The sequence below is a fragment of the Alternaria ethzedia genome, assembly GCF_023757985.1.
Source record: "Alternaria ethzedia strain BMP 0044 chromosome Unknown scaffold_1, whole genome shotgun sequence".
Taxonomy (NCBI): domain Eukaryota; kingdom Fungi; phylum Ascomycota; class Dothideomycetes; order Pleosporales; family Pleosporaceae; genus Alternaria; species Alternaria ethzedia.
This window is the reverse complement of record NW_026056194.1, coordinates 922,239-940,895: the sequence shown is the minus strand read 5'-3', so window position 1 is coordinate 940,895 and position 18,657 is coordinate 922,239. Positions and strand designations below refer to the sequence as shown.

Sequence of the window (18,657 nt, the reverse complement as noted above, 5' to 3'; positions counted from 1 at the left end):
TAGTATACACAGACCGATTGTAACGAATGCAACGCTAAATGCAAGACACCAATCCAACTCCTTTCCAATCCCACCAAGACCCATGACTCAGACAATCTACATTCTACAATCTGCTCTCCCATCCCCTCCTTCCGTCTTCGCCCTCCCATCTCTCGGGCCAAACCTTGCCCAAAGCCTCCCAGATGTGGCCTACAAACTCAATCTTGAGACCCTGGGTAACTTCCAACGGTAGATCCCTAGCATCCTTCCGGTTGCCCTCGGGTAGGAGTACTCTTTCGACGCCTGCCCTCAGCGCTCCAATCAGCTTCTCTTTGATACCACCGACAGGCAGTACCCTTCCGCGAAGGGAGATTTCACCAGTCATGGCCAGTGTAGGCGGAACAGGCTGGTTAGAGAAGAGGGAGATGAGGCCGATGGTGTGCGCAAGACCGGCACTGGGACCGTCTTTGGGAATAGCACCAGAGGGGCAATGAACGTGGATGCTACGACTCTTCATAATGTCCTCATCGTGGCTTGCACTCAGGCCGAGATCAAATGCATGTGCCTTGACCCAAGTCAAAGCTACCTCTACACTCTCCTTGAGTACGTCGCCCAGCTTGCCGGTGAGCTGAACGCGGCCTGAGCCGGGCATATCTGCAATCTCGATGAACAGAATAGAGCCTTGGCCGCCGGTGCTATATGCGACTAGCCCTGTAATGACACCTGGGCGGGAAGATTGCTCAGTGAGCTCTTCGGCGAACTTCTCGATGCCGAGCGTGGTATCGAGGTCTTCCAACGTGACGACAGGGGAGTACGCGGCGAGAGTATTTGTGTCTTTCGCCGTGGCGTATTCGACGGCTTTGGAACGACAGACGGAGCCGATCTCGCGTTCGAGATTTCGCACACCGGACTCGCGTGTGTAGGATGTGATGATCTTGTCGAGCACGTCGGTCGGGATGTTGAGGTTCTCGTGGTGGAGACCATTGCTGGTGATCTGCTTCGGAATCAGATGTCTTGATGCGATATGCCTCTTCTCAAGTGTAGTGTAACCGGAGAGCTGGATGGTCTCCATACGATCGAGGAGCGGTGGGGGAATGGTATCGAGCGAGTTGGCGGTGGCGATGAAGAGCACCTTGGAAAGGTCAATAGGAATGTTAACGTAGTGGTCTGTGAAGGTATGGTTCTGCTCTGGATCGAGCACCTCGAGCATGGCTGCACCGGGATCGCCATTGTGGTTCGACATGCCTAGCTTGTCGATTTCGTCGAGCAGGAAGACTGGGTTTGCAACGCCGACCTTCTTCAGTCCGCTGACGATGAGACCAGGCATAGCAGCGACATAGGTCCTACGGTGGCCGCGGATCTCTGCCTCATCGCGCACACCACCAAGTGAGATGCGATGGAACTTGCGACCAAGTGCAGTAGCAACTGACTTGGCCAACGAAGTCTTTCCTGTTCCTGGCGGCCCGACGAGCAGCAAGATTGGCGACTTGTCGACCATGCGCTTCTTCTCCAACAGCCGCAGCTCAGCCTCCGATGGTTCCTTTGCAACCTTGTCTTCGGGGTCTTGTTCCTTGGCCTCGTCATCTCCCTCTGGTGTATCGGCGAGAGCGCGGATCTGATCGTCGATGGTCCTGTTTGCCTGCTCCTTGAGCTTGAGCACTGCCAGATACTCAAGTAGTCTCTTCTTGATCTTCTCAAGACCGTAGTGATCGCCGTCGAGCTGCTTCTTTGCCCTGACCAGTGTAGTGGCATCGAGTTGATCGACTGTCGTTTTGGTCCAGGGGATTTCGGCGAGGTTCTCAAGGTAGTTCCTGCAGACCTGGTATTCTGCTTGGGCGGGGTTCATCTTCTGCAGCCTCGATAGCTCGCGCTGAGCTACCTTGTCAGCATCTGGAGACAACTTGGCATCTTGGAGCCTCTTCTTCAGCTCGTCAATCTCGTTGGGCTCTTCTTCGCCGGCCTGTTGCTGCCCACCGCCTGGGAAGCCGCCAGGAAATCCGGCTGGGAGACCGCCTCCCATCTTTCCTCTTCTTGTCAGGGCTTCCTGCTGCAGTCGTCGCAGTGTCTCCATGTCCAAGCTGCCGCCCTGCGTCTGTGTTGTCGTGACAGTCATGCGTGTGTTGCCTTGGATGCTGCCGATCTGCCGCTGGAGGATCTCGATGACCCTGTCCACTCTCTCCTTGACGTCTACGGCTGCCAGAACGCGCAGCGTCTCCTCGTGTGTACTTTCCACCACGTTGGCCATGAAGTCGGCCAGCGCGCCAGCCTCCGACAGGTCTTTCCTTGTGATGTACATCTCGAGTCTCCGCGCGACAATGGGCGAGAGGGTGACTTGTGGCGTGCGCGGTAGAATGGCGGAGAGGCGGACGAGGGCGAGCAGCTCGCGCGACAGCTGCTTGAGGAGGTTGAACTGGTTCAGGAGGTCTGCACTCGCGATGTCGACTGTGCTAGTCAGTATGCGTGCAGGACCAATTCAGACGGGGGTATACGCACTGTACTCGTCGACGGCCATAAGCTCTCCCTCAAAGTACGGCCTCTCCTGGACGACATCGACGACCTGCACCCTCTCGAGGCCCTCGACCACCAGGCTCAGATCGCCCTGCCGCCGTCCTTGGACACCGCTGACCTTGGCGATGCAAGCATAGCCATAGATGTCTTTCTTGGTCGCCTGCATGGGATCGCTCTCGAAGGCCGTCTTGTCCCCCTGATGGCCATCGTCGATCAGCAGCTGGCCGTCCGGGCCCAGCGTGTTGGACTTCAGCGGCACGCAGGCGACCGTGATAGCCGCGTCGGGCTTCGCGGTAGGGCTAATGCTGTATATCTTGGCGAGGATGGCGGCGACATCGGAGCGGTTGGTGATGGGGATCTTGAGGGTTGTGCCCGGGAGGACGGCGAGCGGCGGCGCGAGCGGGATGAGCGGGAGCACCTTGGTGCTGGTCTTGGAGGAGCCTTTTCCCATCATGAGGTGCTAACGGCGAGTTGCTGGCGGGATGGGGTGAGCGTGTGAGCGAGGAAGGCGCAAGGTCGCGTGGTGACGTGCGGACCCGCTGGGCACTGTCGCTGGTGCGGACTCCCGAAGGAAGAGAGGGTGAGAGGCTGCCAAATGGACGGTGCAGAACAAAGAGGCGGCACACCAATGTTTTTCACGCAAACAAGTACACCACTATGTCGCGCTCGCAAGCTGAATTGTCCTGTAGATAAGAGCGTCAATGCGACGGCGACATGGTCGGCGCAGGAGGCGTGACAGCTTCCAGAAGATGCTCTCACGGGCCAGACCGAGGTTAAACCAGCCGGCGCGAATCACGCTCATCACGACGCCATCGCCATCGCCATCTGATAAGATCATCTCCGCACCCAGCTCGCAATCTTGCCGTCATCGCACAGCCTTGACACCTTGTCCACGATGCATTGGGCATTAGTTCTCGAGCCATGCGCTCTCCATGCGTTTGTCGGAACAGCAAGCCCAAACCGGGCAACGAGTACGGTGCTACAGACAACCACATGTGACTAAGCTCTGCATGTCGTCGCAGAGTCTCTCCCATATGACTCCTCGGGCTTTTATCATATAGGAACCACTGGCTACGCGAAGGTATCTTGTTGCAATGTGTAGCTCAAATCCCATGACGTTAACACAGTAACGTCTACCAAAGGTACTCAAAAACAATCGATTCTTTTTATGCTCATGTACACCTCCTACTCTACACCGTACATCGCATGTATTCACAACTCCAACGCACCCTCCATGTACATGAATCAACCGCCCCAAGACGCATGTCGCCGTCTGTGTGCGCCACATTTGTCTTCGCAAGACGTGCATGACACCCTAACCTTGTCCATTACCGAGATGAAGGGCCATTTTCTAGAAGCCTCCTCTATAAAGACAATGCCCAGCTTCTGCTGTTGTCTCAATGAACCAATCGCGGGTGTGCCGTACAAGCTTTCCTCAACCCATGGTTGGGGTGTTCCTACCGTGCGTAGCGGACGACATACTGTAAGGGGCCTGCCAACGCCGTTAGTGACCCAATTTCCATGCTGTAGCTCGCGAATAGCTCACCAAGACTTTCTTGGCATTAAGGATCCTCCAGGCCAGATTCTTGACCGTGCCATCGGCTTGTACCACCTCAGGAGCGAACTCAATACCGAACCTGGATATCGTTAGTCACATGATCCAGACAACAACGCACCAAGGGAGAGAACTTACATTTGGTGCACTGCGAAGACAACACGTCGCGCAAATTTGCCATCTCGCTCGACCAAACTGCCAAAGGTTTCTTCGGCGGTCGATGGCGCGATTTCAGGGTCGCGGTCAAAGCAGTTCTGGATAACTGGAAGCAGCGCTTCCTCCACCGCACGCTGAATCGTGCCGTTGGCGTCTGCTTCAACGTCGGTCTCATCAAACTTGGGGATTCGGATCTCGAAGGCTTGTGAGAGCGCCATGACGTGATGTCGACCACCATGGTGATACCGAAATTCGAAGACACCAGTAGTCCACCAGAGCTTGTCTCCACGGAACTCGACCTCGCCAGTGTAGCAATCAGATGACTCCTCATCCGTATTATCGGCTGGTATGAGCTTGTCCGAGACCAAAATGCCATCGTCAGCTCTCGTGGAGTCAAAGACATCAGGGTTGGTGGCTACCCATCGCCCGTTGGAACTGATGCGCGTAACTTCTCGAGACTGGTTGTCAGCAACCATGTACAGGCCAATCCAGTCTTTCTTGCTGTGGTTGATAGGTGCCTGCCAGCGAACCCTGATGGGTGCACCGTACTCAAGGATGAGTGTTTTGAAACCATTTGTACGAACAGCTGGTGTTCTTGCCAACTCTCCTTCGCGACCACCGCTCTTTTGCTGCTCCACTATCGGCGGGGAAAGGGTGCCCTCAACCTCGAGCCTGTATTGCTTCGCATCCAGACCTACGGGCTCCGACGAACGGCCGCTGACGGGAATGCGCGATGGGTAAAATTTGAATCGGCTTGTTGTGTCCTTGATCAAGGCATCGACACGGGCAGCCACTTTGGGCCTTACATTGTCCAGAAATTCTTCGATGAATTCCATAGTAGAGTTGAGATACTCGTCGGCTGCCGACTGCCACTGGCGTACTGGGTCTGGTAGTGCTTGGCGTACGGTTTTACTGACTCCCGACATCTCACGTAGGTTTCGCCCATACAACTAAGCATACACAGTCAGTAAAGTTCTGGTCAAGCACCGTATTGTACGTCGAGAAGAATCATGACTAAAGGAAATGTTGACTCACCTTGATGACATGGGGCTTCTCGACAAACTGGAGGAACGCGAGGTTGAGGACATGGGCGGTCGTAGCAAGATAGAAGATCGCGGGGTTCCAAGTAATGAGAGCTACGCCCCAGACGCCAGCCAATCCGAGAACTCGTTCAGGATTGTTCAGGAAACGATAAATACCGGAGTAAGTCAGTGACCTTGAAGGCGGGTCGAAGAAGAAGTCGCCACAAAACTGCAGAGATGAAGATGCAGTGTTAGCGTGTATCCTACATGCACTTCAAACTTCCAAGACTTACCCATCCAAACTCGCCCAGGGACTCGTAGATGCTCATGGCAACCCAAAGCTGAAGTACAATCATACCCGAGCCAAGGACATGTCGGAAAAGCGTGAGACCATTGAGACCATCAGCAGGAAGACTGTACATCTTCCATGCCACGGCGAGAAACGAGGCGTGGCTCATGGTCATGCTCATATGGTATAGGGATTTCCATTGGCGCCAGGCTTCCTCCTTCGTGTCGCCATACTTGATGAAATGTTTGGTCCAGTTCTTCTTCTTCGACTGTCGATCTAGAATGTAGCCTAGTCCCAGCGCGTACCAGAGCCGCCACCCGAAGGCGTTGATGAAGAGAAATGTTCTTACCAACCAAGTGTTGGGTGTCAGCGTCGCCAAGCACATCATGTAGAACGAAAGCAATACTACCGTGAGATCAATAGATCGATGAAAATCCGTGTTCAGGGGCCCTACAATGTGGTGCGTTTGGGCTGGTTGGTGCTTGGTGGGATCGTAGGCGGTATCAGAGAAGGCGACATCAGACTGGCTAGTTTTGGGCCGGTCTTCGAGCTGGAGATCTCCAGAATTATGGCGCGTACGGCGGGGTGGCGGCGGATTGTACAAGCGGTTTATGTGAGGCTCCTCTACTATGGAAAGGAAGGCAAATTGGGCTGCATGGGCGATAATCGAGATTGCTAGGACTTTGTAGCTTGCCATCATGAGGGCGATACCATAGTATCCAGCATAGCCTATTGAATACATGGGACTGGTGGACCGGCGAGTTAGTGTCTTTTTCAGGCTGAAAGTAACATGGAGCCTCTTACTGCGGTGCCATCTCAAACACGCCATCGAAGGTCAGGCTTTGATCAATGAGGTAGAAGAAATCGCCCCAATACCTGTCTCGCATGTTAGACGTCTATCTTTCAGAGTCAGGGAGGGGTCCCCAACCAAGCGAAGTCCTTGACAACTCTGTGGGCGTCTAGCTTGACCCACAGGTTGAAGAGGAATAGAACAATGCCCGTCGTCCAGCGCAAAATCCACAAGAAGAAGCTTTCTTGGGGGCGGTTGAAGCAGGCGAGGGCGAACAGGCAGTATGAAACAAAGTCACACATGAGTATAAGGTCTACTACACGCCTAAACACGAGCCACGTGTTGTACTCAAGCGGCGCTTCGTCGAAGTTGTAATCGTTGGGGATCTTGGTCTCTAGTTCCCGCTTGAGGAGCTTATACAGGGCGGGGTGTGGGTTCTTGCCAGATTCAGGCTTCTCGAAGACATGGCTCTGTTTCGCCCAGAGGACGAGACGGTTGTGTTTAGACTGGCCATCGAGCAACCAGCCAATACCGGCATTGTAACCGGCGCGCCAGAAGAGGAAGATGATTGCGAATATGGGTATGCGGGCGCTTTTGGGCAGTACGAAGAAGGTCAAGATCAGGGCAGCAAGCACGGCGAGGACTGCTATATCGGACAGGTTCTTGGGTTGCGAGGGCGAGAGCAGCTGCGAGACCATGTCGTGAGTCTGTGGAACGATGAAGACTAGACGTGTGGTGTTAGTATGAGTAGTTCGTGGTACAGGTGGACACGCTATGCATGCATGCATGGTAATTGCTTTTGCTTCGGTGCAGCACCAGGGGAGACGTACCTGTACCGTCTGGAGTTCTTCCATAGGTGCGTTTCTTGCTGTCATCTTTGTGGTTCTTGTCTTCGTGGTCGTTCAGCTCCAGAACCTTTTGCTTAGCATCGTCTGCGTTGTTGAGATGCAGCGGCTTAGCCGACGGCCGCTCGCGTAGCTGGCTATCGTCGGCGCTGGACCCATTGCTAACATCAGCCATGTTGGATGAGACGAAGCAATGGAAAAGGTGTCGATTCTTGCAGTACCCGCCAGGTGAGGGGTTCGCCGGTTGATATTGCTGCGACGGCTGCGGCGCGAGCTTGCCGCGACGCTATGCAAGCACTGCGCAGTGGTCTGCTGTATGAACTGCCGGGATGGCGTGGAGGCACTCGTTGGAGCCACACAGCACGGCTCTAGGTTCCGTCTTTCTAAGACACCAAGAAATCGCGCTTCTCTTCTTTGGGCCGACGGACGGGCGTAGAGTGTTGAACTCTAGCTAGCGTGCAGATGTTGAACGTGGATCTGAGGGGAGAGGTGGTTCGGTTGTCTGCAAGTCGCGCAAACACGGGTGCGCTGTGATGACGGCACAGTGTGGGGCAGCCCGCTTCACCAAATACGGCAGCGATGGGCCGAGGCCAGATGACAAGCGCAAGCAACCAAATCTTGTATTTCACATGGTAAACATCAACAACCTGTAGCTACATCCTTTTCTCCCGCCCAAACGCCCTATCTTGCATCTTCCCTGAACAGCTTTTGCTCCGATGAACCCACGTTCGCCAACCGTGCCTGCTGCCGAGTTGAAGAAAGGCGCCATCGGAAGCGATCGAACGTGACGGAAATGTGTGGATCCAATTATATATACTGCTGACCGCACCAATGAGTGTGGGACCCTGCCAATAGTATTGTGTGCCGTGGGGTGCTATGGAACCTGCCTAACATGCCAGCGTGGTCTCATCATAGGGAGCCTCTTCTGTACTTGAGCTTGCCACCCGTGACAGTTGCGTCCGAGCTGGGCTTGGCTAAACGCAGGCTACCTAAGTGATCTTCTATGTTCCCAAGTGAACCCTGCCGTCGTGCTTGGCCCATGCCCGCATAACTGACAAGGCATCTGTCCAGAAGCTCCAACACCACTATACTTGACGTTGTTACTGCCATTGCGGAAGGAAGGTTGATTTCGGCTAGTCGTGTAGCTACAATCCCTTTCTGGTTCGTATACGTGGACTGAGGGTGGAATGTCGGAGCCTCGGGGCTCAGCAGAAGATGGGTCTGCGTGTTGGACGATGCAGATTGGATAGGGTTGATCTTTCGGGTATGCTGGGCATCGAGTGGTTGTTTGTAGTCATCCGATATCGTTCCGTCGGTACTTCTGGCTTCGAGATGCTCGTCCGGAGCGACATCGAAGGTGAAAAAGGGGCTGATGCTTTCTCTCTGAAATGGCGAGAGGATCGACTCATCCGTCCAACCGTTCCAACTCGTTTCTGTAGGCGCCGATTCCAAGTCTCTTGGGTACGAGCATCCTGTCGAGATCGAGCCAAAGTCTGGTAGCGTTGAGGATATGGCTGTAGATGGCAGAGAGACGGTCTCGGCGATGTAAATGTTTGCTTTGCAAGCCTGGAGGTTGTTGAGAAAAGCCTGTTCATCCTGCTCTCGATGCTTTATTTCTTTCTCTAATTCACGTTTGACCTGCTGGAACCGTTTCTTCTTCTTGCGTGGTAGTGAGGGATCTGTGACCAGCCGGCGTTCTGTTCGAGCTTGCTTCTTACGTAGAACCTGCAGATAGGTAACACAGTTGGCGAGTCCATCCTCCAGGATTTCCTTCTCGGACTGCAGTGTCGAAAGATCGGCATTCCAAGTTGGAAGCTCGTTCGTAGGGAAGAAGCTGTTGGTAACGGGGGTGACCCACAGCTGAGAGGGGCCCATCTTGCGGGAGGTACAGTAGTCGCTTCTTGCGGGCTTAGTGAGTAATAAATTGGGTCACAACTGATGTCCAGCACACGAAATAGGAGATGTTGTAAATGCAAGGCTTCCGCTTCGTCTGATTAAGAGACTTATTTGATCGCGGGCGAACTCAGCAGACCGCAACGTCTAGGTTCAATAGAGACTAATCACCTTTAGCGCGGGCTTATTCCATACAATATGAACGATGTCGCGAATAACGGGAACAACAAGTGCGACCAAGGCTCGGGAACAGTAGTGGCGTAACGCCCGACTCGAGTGTCAGCGCGGTTGGCGGCCAGACGCCCATCTCTTAGCCATCACGGAGCAATAAGACTCGTAACCAGACTGCGACAAAGCCATCTGCCCGGAGACAATTGCAACCTTGGAAGGGCCACCAAGGGGTGTCGGGAGGCTTGCCGCAGCCAGGCTCTGTACTGGGCTCTTCTATCATGGGCTGCTCAAGCCGCTCAGGCCGCCCAGGCCGCTAGACCCATGAAGCACGACATTCATGCGGGGTGCGAAGGTTTGCACGATTGCTGCTTCGCCGTCTTTGTTGAAAACGTCTTCAGTCCAGGTCTGATGACCGTGTCCGACGCATTGAGACTTCGTAAGCATTTGCGTGAACTGGATTCAGTACTTGAGACGTTTCAAAAGGCGTGCGGAGATGGGCGGTGGTGATGGGATCAGGTACGGCTCTAGCGGATGCCGTTCGTTTGTTCGGCCGTGGTATTGTGATGCCCTATGCAAGGGGGAAGCTACGGTGTGCTTCTGTGCTTGGTGCGTAGCGTCATTCGAGGCGACTCAGCATCGGTGAGATGATATGACAGCTCGTATGCGCACATCAAAGGGGAGTCCCAGACGAGCTGTGTTTGCTTGAAATCTTCGGCAGCCCTCATTTTGAAAGAGACGTTGGATATTGGCAGACTGGTGAGTAAGGAGCGACGGATGCGCCTCGAGAACAAGCATTGGCACTTCTGCGCAGAACGACCCAGAGTCAGCCATCAGATGCACTGCGATCGTTTCGTGGTATGAGGGCTGAGCTGATATTGAAAGGGAGCGTGATTGACCTCAAAGCGGGACAGCGCGTAAGTGAGAGCACCTACATGCGTGTCATGTCACAGCGGGTATGCAGACGATCAAGGTTGTTGCCTGGCGTGCGGATCGTGGCTTTTCAGCACGACCTCCAGCGGACGATTCATGGATGACTGGCATTGATGGTGAATGTGCACAAAGTCAGATGATCGTTCTCTGACGCGCGGACTTTTCCGCGCGCTGCTGTTCCGCGGCGGTGTTGCACCTCGCGTCATTGTAACCGTATTGCCCAGCCGTGCACCGGCTGAAGCCAAGGCTCGCAGCCGATCACGTGATGATCCTGCACCAGACGGTCGTCACTGTTGCTGCCCACATGTTTCTGCTTGTTAACACGCTTGTACCTGACACTCTCCATGCCGCCTACGCCAATGCCAACCGCATCCAACAAGCCGCCCGCCTTCCCAATCACGTTGCCATGCCCAGCCATGGTTGAGCGCACGGTAATGTGTCAACAAGTTCGCGACTCCACTGTGACGGCATCGCTTATGCAGCAAGGCATCGACCCCGCAGCAGGCAGTGTGGTCATCCACGAACATGTTACAGTCGGCGAGAGTTTGCGACCGAGAAACAGCCTCAGCCTGCCCTGCAGCGTGTTCCTGGACGTGGTGGTTTGGCGTTGGTTTTCGAGGCCTTCTTTGCCTTTGCTCCCGGACTTCCGTCCTTTCCCTAGCCGGCACACATTGACGTCATCATTATGGTCTCGTAGCAATGCTTGACGTTCCAGCTACCATGCCTCCGGATGGCATTGGTACCAGAGTAGATTGCCTCGGTGGGGTTGTTGCCGATGATGTGCTCGACTCGAACAGGAGTTTTTCTCGCACCGTCGTTGACCGTGAGAAGGAACCGTGTCTGATTTGTCGCGTGTTTGCGAGTGATATTACCACCACAGCCGCTAGCCAAACAGTACACGTTCTGACGGAGCATTGCATTCTACACTATTCCGTTTGAACAGTTACCGGCCCTCTAGTTACCGTCAGCTACCGCACGGCATAAGCGTCCGAGTACCCACATTACGTACTTTTACGCGCTGTATAAGTATCGCGCGACCCTCGGCATAAGACGCATCTAGTAGACCGGCTCTTGAGGGGCATACCGATTGACCACAGCATCCAATACCAAACACCCCAGAGAGATGGCGACCAAAATAATCGACATACGAACGGACACCGCCGAGTCGGATATCCTCGCTGATATCAAGAAAGGCCTCCGGCCTGAGAGTGGCGGCGAAAAAAAGCTGCCTACGTTGCTGCTTTACGAGTAAGCAACGATTTAGTCAGCCCATGATGCACGCTAACCTTTTGTCTCTTCTGTTAGCCAAGAAGGCCTTCGTCTATTCGAAGAGATCACGTACCAAGAGGAGTGAGCAGCTTCACGCTTGGTTTATATAAACACCAAGCTGATAAATGTTCGCAATGTTAGGTATTACCTAACGAATGCCGAGATTGAAGTCCTCGAGACGTATGCGGAGAAAATCGCCGAACGAATCCCGACGGGGTCCATTGTCGTGGAACTGGGGAGCGGGTACGGTCCTGGCTCGCACTGCGCAAGAGATTGGAAACGAGCCCTGTGCTTCGTGAATACTAATGTGTTTGCAGCAACCTCAGAAAAGTCAACATACTCTTGCAAGCCGTCGACCGTCTTGGCAAAGACGTCGAGTACTACGCTGTCGACCTTTCCCTGCCGGAGCTGGAGAGAACATTTGGGGAAATACCTACAGGTGAGGATTCATTCTATCATGCTGAACATTGAGGGGAGTCGAGGGGTTTGTATAGTGCGACACGCTTGCATCAGTTTCCTGTGAAAGTGGCTTAGACCTACATGAGCCTGCATACATGCACCTCAACGTAGTAGTGGCCCGGACACTTATCTCCTTATCATTGCGCAATACCGGGCAATGCGAACTGCCGAAACTCGCTAATCAAGCACGCAGAAGGGTACAAGCACGTCAAATGCTTTGGCCTCTATGGCACCTATGATGATGCCCTTGAGTGGCTGAAGACTCCCGAAATCGAAGCGAAACCGAAAACTATCCTTTGGCTGGGCTCAAGCTTGGGCAATTTCAAGCGCCATGAAGTACCGCCATTCCTTGCTGGATTTGGTGCGGTTCTCCAGACTGGCGATACCATGCTTATCGGTATCGATTCATGCAAGGATCCCGAGGTAAATCTATTGTCCCCACAGGCATGCAAACACCCACTGATCAGATTCCTATACTAGCGTGTTTACCATGCATACAACGATCGCGGCGGTGTAACACACAAGTTCATTCTCAACGGGCTGAAGCACGCAAACGCACTCATGGGCGAGGAAGCTTTCGACATCCAGGACTGGGAAGCCATTGGAGAGTACGACGAACAGGCTGGAAGACATCACGCTTTTGTCGCACCACGCAAAGACACTGTCGTCGACGGTGTTCATATCAAGCAGGGCGAGAGAGTTCGTATCGAAGAATCCTACAAGTACAGTCGCGAGGAAGCAAAGGAGCTCTGGGAATTGGCCAAACTCGCAGAGAACGTTGTGTGGGCAAACTCGAAGGGCGACTACGGCCTGCATTTCGTCTCGAAGCCTGCAATGTTCTTCCCTACCAAACCTGAGGAGTACGCAGCGAACCCGGTGCCATCTTTGACCGAGTGGCGTGAGCTTTGGACGGCCTGGGACGCGGTCACGAAGGACATGATACCCGAGGAAGAGCTACTATCTAAGCCGATAAAGCTTCGCAACGAGTGCATCTTCTACCTTGGCCACATCCCTACATTCTTGGACATCCACATCGCCCGTGCCACCGATGGCAAGCCGTCAGACCCCGCCTACTTCTGGAAGATCTTTGAACGTGGTGTTGACCCTGATGTTGAAGACCCAACTCAATGCCATGCTCACTCCGAGGTTCCCGAAGCGTGGCCCCCGCTGGAGACAATCCTGAAGTTTCAAGAGACTGTGCGACAAAAGGTTGAGGCGCTGTACACTTCGGGAGAAGCAGAGTCGAACGGTCGCGTGTCGCGAGCACTGTGGATTGGCTTTGAACATGAAGCCATGCACCTGGAGACATTGCTCTACATGCTGATTCAGAGTGACAAGGTCTTGCCACCTCCAGGAACCAAACTCCCAGACTTTTCGGCGTTTGCTGCGCAATCTGAGACCCTAGCAACCGCTAACGAGTGGTTCACAATCCCCGAAGCGGACATCGACATCGGTCTCAAAGACCCAGAGAAAGACTTTGAGACCAAGCGTTACTTTGGCTGGGATAACGAGAGACCTCACCGCTCAGCACATGTCAAGTCCTTCCGCGCAAAGGCTCGGCCAATCACAAATGGGGAGTATGCCACATATCTGTCCAAGACAGGAAAGACAGGTATGTAATCTTTGCAGCGGGAGTTGTCGCGTGTATTGATCAAAAGTCTGAGCTCTTCTGCTAACTTGTCGAATCCAGCCATACCTGCGTCGTGGTGCGAACAGCCATACTCAAACGCCAAGGATCTGAGCACTGGCAAGAGAGACAGCGTGGTAAACGGCCACCATGAAGGTGGTAATGTCTCACCTCAGAGCATCACCGAAGGGAAATTTGTACGCACCGTCTACGGCACTGTTCCCTTGAAATTTGTCATGGGATGGCCGGTAGTCGCCTCCTACGACGAATTAGCTGGTTGTGCGCATTGGATGGGCGGTCGCATCCCTACCATGGAAGAAGCACGAAGCATCTACAGCTATGTCGACAGCATGAAGCCGGAATTTGAGAGCTCGCTTGGAAACAGAATTCCAGCCGTGAACGGGTATGATGCCTGTCATTCATCGTCGTAGACTCTTGACTAACAGTCTGCAGCCATTTGATCAACGAAGGCGTTTTTGAGACACCACCATCCCGAGCTTTGTCAAACGGCGCCTCTGGCGCAGTATCTAGTCTCAACCCACGCAATCTTTTCGTTGACCTTGAGGGAACGAATGTGGGCTTCAAACACTGGCATCCAGTCTCAGTGGTCGAGAAGGGCAACAAGCTCTGCGGCCAATCTGACCTGGGTGGTGTTTGGGAGTGGACTAGCACTGTGCTGGAGAAGCATGACGGCTTCGAGCCGATGGAGTTGTATCCAGGCTATACAGGTATGATGCGATGCGACGGGCTTCTGCTCCTCAAAACACCATGAGATGATATAGCTGACAGTAGGCAGCCGATTTCTTCGACGGTAAACACAACGTCACGCTGGGTGGATCGTGGGCGACGCATCCGCGCATCGCTGGGCGTAAGACCTTGTAAGTGAACGACAGTGGCTGCAGATGAGACCACATGATTAACGTGTCGAAGCGTCAACTGGTACCAACGCAACTATCCCTATGTCTGGGCAGGTGCGCGCATTGTGTCGGATGTTTAATAGTGGTACTTGATTCGTGGTCTTCGCGTTTGTATGGTGTCAAAATCCTGTCTAATCCTGGCCGTTATGATGCAACAACGCGAAACCTCGCGGATGGTCGGTTCACTGCATTCTTCACCGCAACGACGACGAGTCGTTTCCTTACAACGACCCGGAGGCACTCTTTTTGATCGAACACAATTGATATTTGCGCAAGTCTTGTTGGTCGCTGTCTCTACAGAAATCTTTCATTGTTGTGTTGTCGCAGTCACTCGCTCTTTCCGCACAATTACGTAGCCAGCCTCGGAGCAACCCTGGATGCGCTGTTACACCAGTCAACAGCCATTGCACCTCGCCCCGCTACGTTGCCACGCACAATCCCAAACAATTGCGCGTCTTCTCTACTGCACTCCGTGTCCAAGCAGAATTATCCTCTCAATCGCGCGTGCATTTCTCGCTCACACTCTCAAAGCATCCAATCCTATCGGCTCTGCCTTCCCGCCATCTGCCTACCCAGGTCGCGATCGATCTCGAAAGCGCAAACAAAATTAACATGGTCAACAGTCTTCTTTTCAAGTGGGAGGATTCGGAGGCGCTCAAGTGAGTTGCTGAGCCCGGTGTTTGTTTGTTTGGGCCACCGGAACGCAGTCCGAAGGCAACCACCCAAAGCAGACGGTCGCTAATGATAATCCAATAGACACCACTGCGGTTTTTGCGAGCGTCCGTTGAGCCACCCCGGCGCGAGGGCGTCTTGTTTCGGCAAGCACAGCGAGCCATGCGTGCGCTTCCACCAAGTTAGTTGCATGGGATATACCCAAGGCGAACGATGCACTAACCTCTCCAGGCCATGTTCATGCGACTTCGTGGTCATACTTGCAAGTACTGCATGGGCATTGATGAGCAACACTACAAGCGTCATCACGACATTGCCGAGCGCTTACGAGCCGTCTATGAGAGTTGTGGCGAGATCGACTGGAACATCGTGCCGGACGAATCTGAGCTAGAAGAACGTGGAACAGCGAGAGATATCGGCTATGAGGACACTCCATCCTCAAAGCGTGAGCGGAAGGATGCAAAGCGTCTGGCAAGAGCGGCTAGTAGATCTAGAGTTATTACGCAGGAGGAGATTAGATACATCGACTCCGTTGTACATTCAGCTGAGGGCATAACGAGCAACGACGCGGACGGGCCGCGGAATCCTGAAGAGATCGAGGAGATTGAGCGACAGCTTCGTGTAGGTGCCGAGTCTCTTGTTTTGGTATCTACTCTGTCAAATTACTGACTACTCCACAGTACCACGCCCATGTATACAGCACGCAAGTCGGCCGCAAGGGAATCAGAAAGCTCGCCGAGGCGCCTGTCGAGTCTTTAAACGTTGACTTCGAAGCCGAAATGGACCGCATCTTGGAAACCTTCCGTATCAACGAGCTACTCAGGCGTAACACCAAAACGAAGGGTCTACAAGGCAAAGAACTGAAGATTTTCCAAGGCCTCGTCGAAACGTTCAAGCACGCCGTCCTGGAGGACATCGTTCTGGTCAAGAAAGACACTGCCGAAGTGCGAATGCGACGAGCAGGCTATCTCCGATACACTAGTAAGACCGCGTACGGTATTGTAGAAGAGAGGTATACTGGAAAGGACTGGAAAACTGGAGAGAAGTTCGCGTCTAGTCTGAGTGATTTCAGTGGCGGTATCACCCCCACGGATGAGACTGCTCCACTGGTCAGGTTCGTTGCCCTTGCCCTCATTTAGTCCCGCAAAATTGCGACAAGACGCTGGCCAACTTCGTTGCGCAATTCATTTATTTTCAAAACTGACAGAAATCCAGTGATCAGGACGATGACCAGTCGCCGCCGCGGTCTAGTACCCTTGACATCTCCGACCGAAGGCATCTTGAGAGCAACCACAAGCGCGTGAGCGGCGACGATGGACTCTACCATGCAGATATCGAACCCTATCATACTCCGCTATTACCTTTGCCACCCGCCCCAACCTTGAACAGACAGTCGGCTGCGGTTCTGGTGATCAACGTCAAGGCTTCAGAGCGGGGGCCGACGACAGTGCCTGGCCGGATCAAGAAGTCACAACAAGCTCCTGATGGATGGCAAGTCGTCACGAATGGAGTGACGCCAACAAAATCGGTAGCAAAGACGCGCGCTTGGGGTAACATTCCAAGTAAGCCTCCGGCTCGTGCTCCTCGGCCTGGACCGACTCCATGGCTTTCCGATTCGCGCGACTTCCCAAACCTCTCAGCCTCGCGGAGCTCTTCAGATGAGCCTTATAGCCCAGCTCCAGCAGTAAAGCCTCCAAAGGCTTGGGGTATGTCAGCACCCGAGAGTTTTACGACCGAGACGGAAGACTCTGTCAACGGCCATCCCGCAATCTCGCAGAGGAAGAAGGCTAAGAAGGCACGAGAGGCGAAGCGCAAGGCAAAGAAGCAATCTATACCGGAGGCAGCTATGAGTCTTCCTGATCTCCGAAACGAAGCCACTGAAGACGTCTGTGACGTGGGTGACGCCTTAGCACAATCTGCTTCCATGCTACCTGAGACTATACTCTACACCAAGGACAGCGATAGTTCTCAAGATGTGCTATCGTACACGGAGAGCGCCAATGATCACGACGCTTCCACCGAGGTAGTATCAGAGCCAATCCCCACGGACACGACATTCGCCAAGGGAATGTCTCCAGTACCTCTGCCTGAACCTGTACTACCTATCACAAAACACGGCAAGCACATGCACTGGATTAGATTTGCCCGCAAATTTATTAGCGATCAACTCACAAATCCGTTCCCGCCGTCATGGGATGGTTGTTCACACAGCACATCATGTTCGTTTGAGAACAATGACATTCTTGATTGTCCCTTCCATGAGCCTCGTAAGTGCATCGCAACTGGCACTTAGCAGCAGATACTGACTCTGACGTAGATTGTCCCTGTGTTGATCCTCTGGGAGATCAATGCTACCTGGTGATGCCATGCCTAGAATTATTTAGCACCGGGCCTTTCAACCGCCTCCGTGGAGAGAAACTACTATCACTGTACGAGAAGGATCATCGGACCAAGGGCCGCTTGATGCTAGTAGACGATGACCTGATCAGCTATCTCATGGAAGACCCTACTATTCGAGCGCGCAATCGCAACCCAGATGGCGTACCTGATCGTCTCCAGAAGGAGTACGACGACGTTAAGAATGGCTTCAATCCTGGAGCACTAATGGCTCAAGAGCTTCGATTCGAGCGACTTTATGCAAAGAACGGATTCAACAAGCAGGAGCTCACTCAGGTCATGTTACAGGATATCCAGCACAACGAACTCGAGCGTCAAGGTACGACGCGCATTTGCTACTGTCGTGCTACCGCGCCAAAGGGTGGATTACCCGCGAAGGACACTGTCGTTTGCTCACATCGCGACTGTACTACTACGTACTTTCACAAGTCATGTGTAAAGAAGCTCGGTGTGGAGAAGGTGTCGCGCTGGTACTGCACATCATGTGAACAGCAGATGAAGATACTTGCATGTCAGACGCTACGTGGACTAGGCTATACTGATATCCCCACGGAGCATCTTTGCAGCTCTTCATATGGGCTGAACGCGGAAGAATTCGAAGGAATGTTTGACGAGAAGTTTAGGCAGATGATGAACTCACCCGACATGGACTTGTTGACACTGCTACCTCCCGAGATTAGAGAGAAGGTTCAAGAACTTGGTGGGCTGTCTTCCATGCCTGCACAGTTACAGAAGCAACTGAAAGAGAAGGTTAGGGCTCTTGGCATCAAATTAGCGGGAGCCGACTCTGATTTTCCAATATCTGATGAGATGCGACGCGTGTTCTGAGGCTCGTACCATACGAGTGGGTGTTGGGGCCTACAGTCGGTACATCTGACGTAGATTTCTCGCTTCCAAGGAGAGATGAGGGATGAGTAATGTGAATCGGAGATGGCATGTTTGGAACCAATGTATGGGCATATGAAACACATCAAGCCAAGGTACCTTTATTATGGCTCCCATAGTTTGGAAGAAAACGAAGCCGCCGGTTCTGGCTTCTCAATTTGCTATAAGTCGTCTGCTCTTGCTCTTAATCCTAATTTTCTTCTCTCAACATCCCTTCTGCCTCTGCTACACTCTACTTAATCTCAGCCCTCCACGCTACCGGTTATCTCCAGCCTTGATCAAAGCGACAGCCA

At 53.4% G+C, this 18,657-nt stretch overlaps 5 protein-coding genes across 5 annotated transcripts; 2 read left to right on the top strand and 3 right to left on the bottom strand.

Annotated features, from left to right (window-relative positions):
* Window positions 1-103: 103 nt before the first annotated feature.
* On the bottom strand, window positions 104-2,941 carry J4E87_000315 (uncharacterized protein; the record flags this gene model as incomplete). Its single annotated transcript, XM_049371974.1, has 2 exons — window positions 104-2,421; window positions 2,473-2,941. 2 exons carry the CDS (start codon window positions 2,939-2,941, stop codon window positions 104-106), a joined length of 2,787 nt encoding a protein of 928 aa, XP_049238108.1.
* A 981-nt stretch (window positions 2,942-3,922) lies between these two features.
* Window positions 3,923-7,319, bottom strand: CHO2 (phosphatidylethanolamine N-methyltransferase; the record flags this gene model as incomplete). The annotated part of the gene is made up of 8 exons (XM_049371973.1): window positions 3,923-3,979; window positions 4,034-4,124; window positions 4,181-5,148; window positions 5,234-5,449; window positions 5,514-6,255; window positions 6,314-6,385; window positions 6,438-7,023; window positions 7,130-7,319. 8 exons carry the CDS (start codon window positions 7,317-7,319, stop codon window positions 3,923-3,925), a joined length of 2,922 nt encoding a protein of 973 aa, XP_049238107.1.
* Window positions 7,320-8,053: 734 nt separating this feature from the next.
* J4E87_000313 (uncharacterized protein) lies at window positions 8,054-9,019 on the bottom strand (the record flags this gene model as incomplete). The annotated part of the gene is made up of 1 exon (XM_049371972.1): window positions 8,054-9,019. One exon carries the CDS (start codon window positions 9,017-9,019, stop codon window positions 8,054-8,056), a length of 966 nt encoding a protein of 321 aa, XP_049238106.1.
* A 2,242-nt stretch (window positions 9,020-11,261) lies between these two features.
* Window positions 11,262-14,375, top strand: J4E87_000312 (uncharacterized protein; the record flags this gene model as incomplete). The annotated part of the gene is made up of 9 exons (XM_049371971.1): window positions 11,262-11,386; window positions 11,444-11,488; window positions 11,549-11,650; window positions 11,725-11,846; window positions 12,060-12,289; window positions 12,347-13,478; window positions 13,557-13,896; window positions 13,947-14,221; window positions 14,290-14,375. The coding sequence occupies 9 exons, from the start codon at window positions 11,262-11,264 to the stop codon at window positions 14,373-14,375; spliced, it is 2,457 nt and encodes an 818-aa protein (XP_049238105.1).
* Window positions 14,376-15,316: 941 nt separating this feature from the next.
* J4E87_000311 (uncharacterized protein) lies at window positions 15,317-18,307 on the top strand (the record flags this gene model as incomplete). The annotated part of the gene is made up of 4 exons (XM_049371970.1): window positions 15,317-15,703; window positions 15,763-16,196; window positions 16,298-17,349; window positions 17,400-18,307. 4 exons carry the CDS (start codon window positions 15,317-15,319, stop codon window positions 18,305-18,307), a joined length of 2,781 nt encoding a protein of 926 aa, XP_049238104.1.
* Window positions 18,308-18,657: the final 350 nt, after the last annotated feature.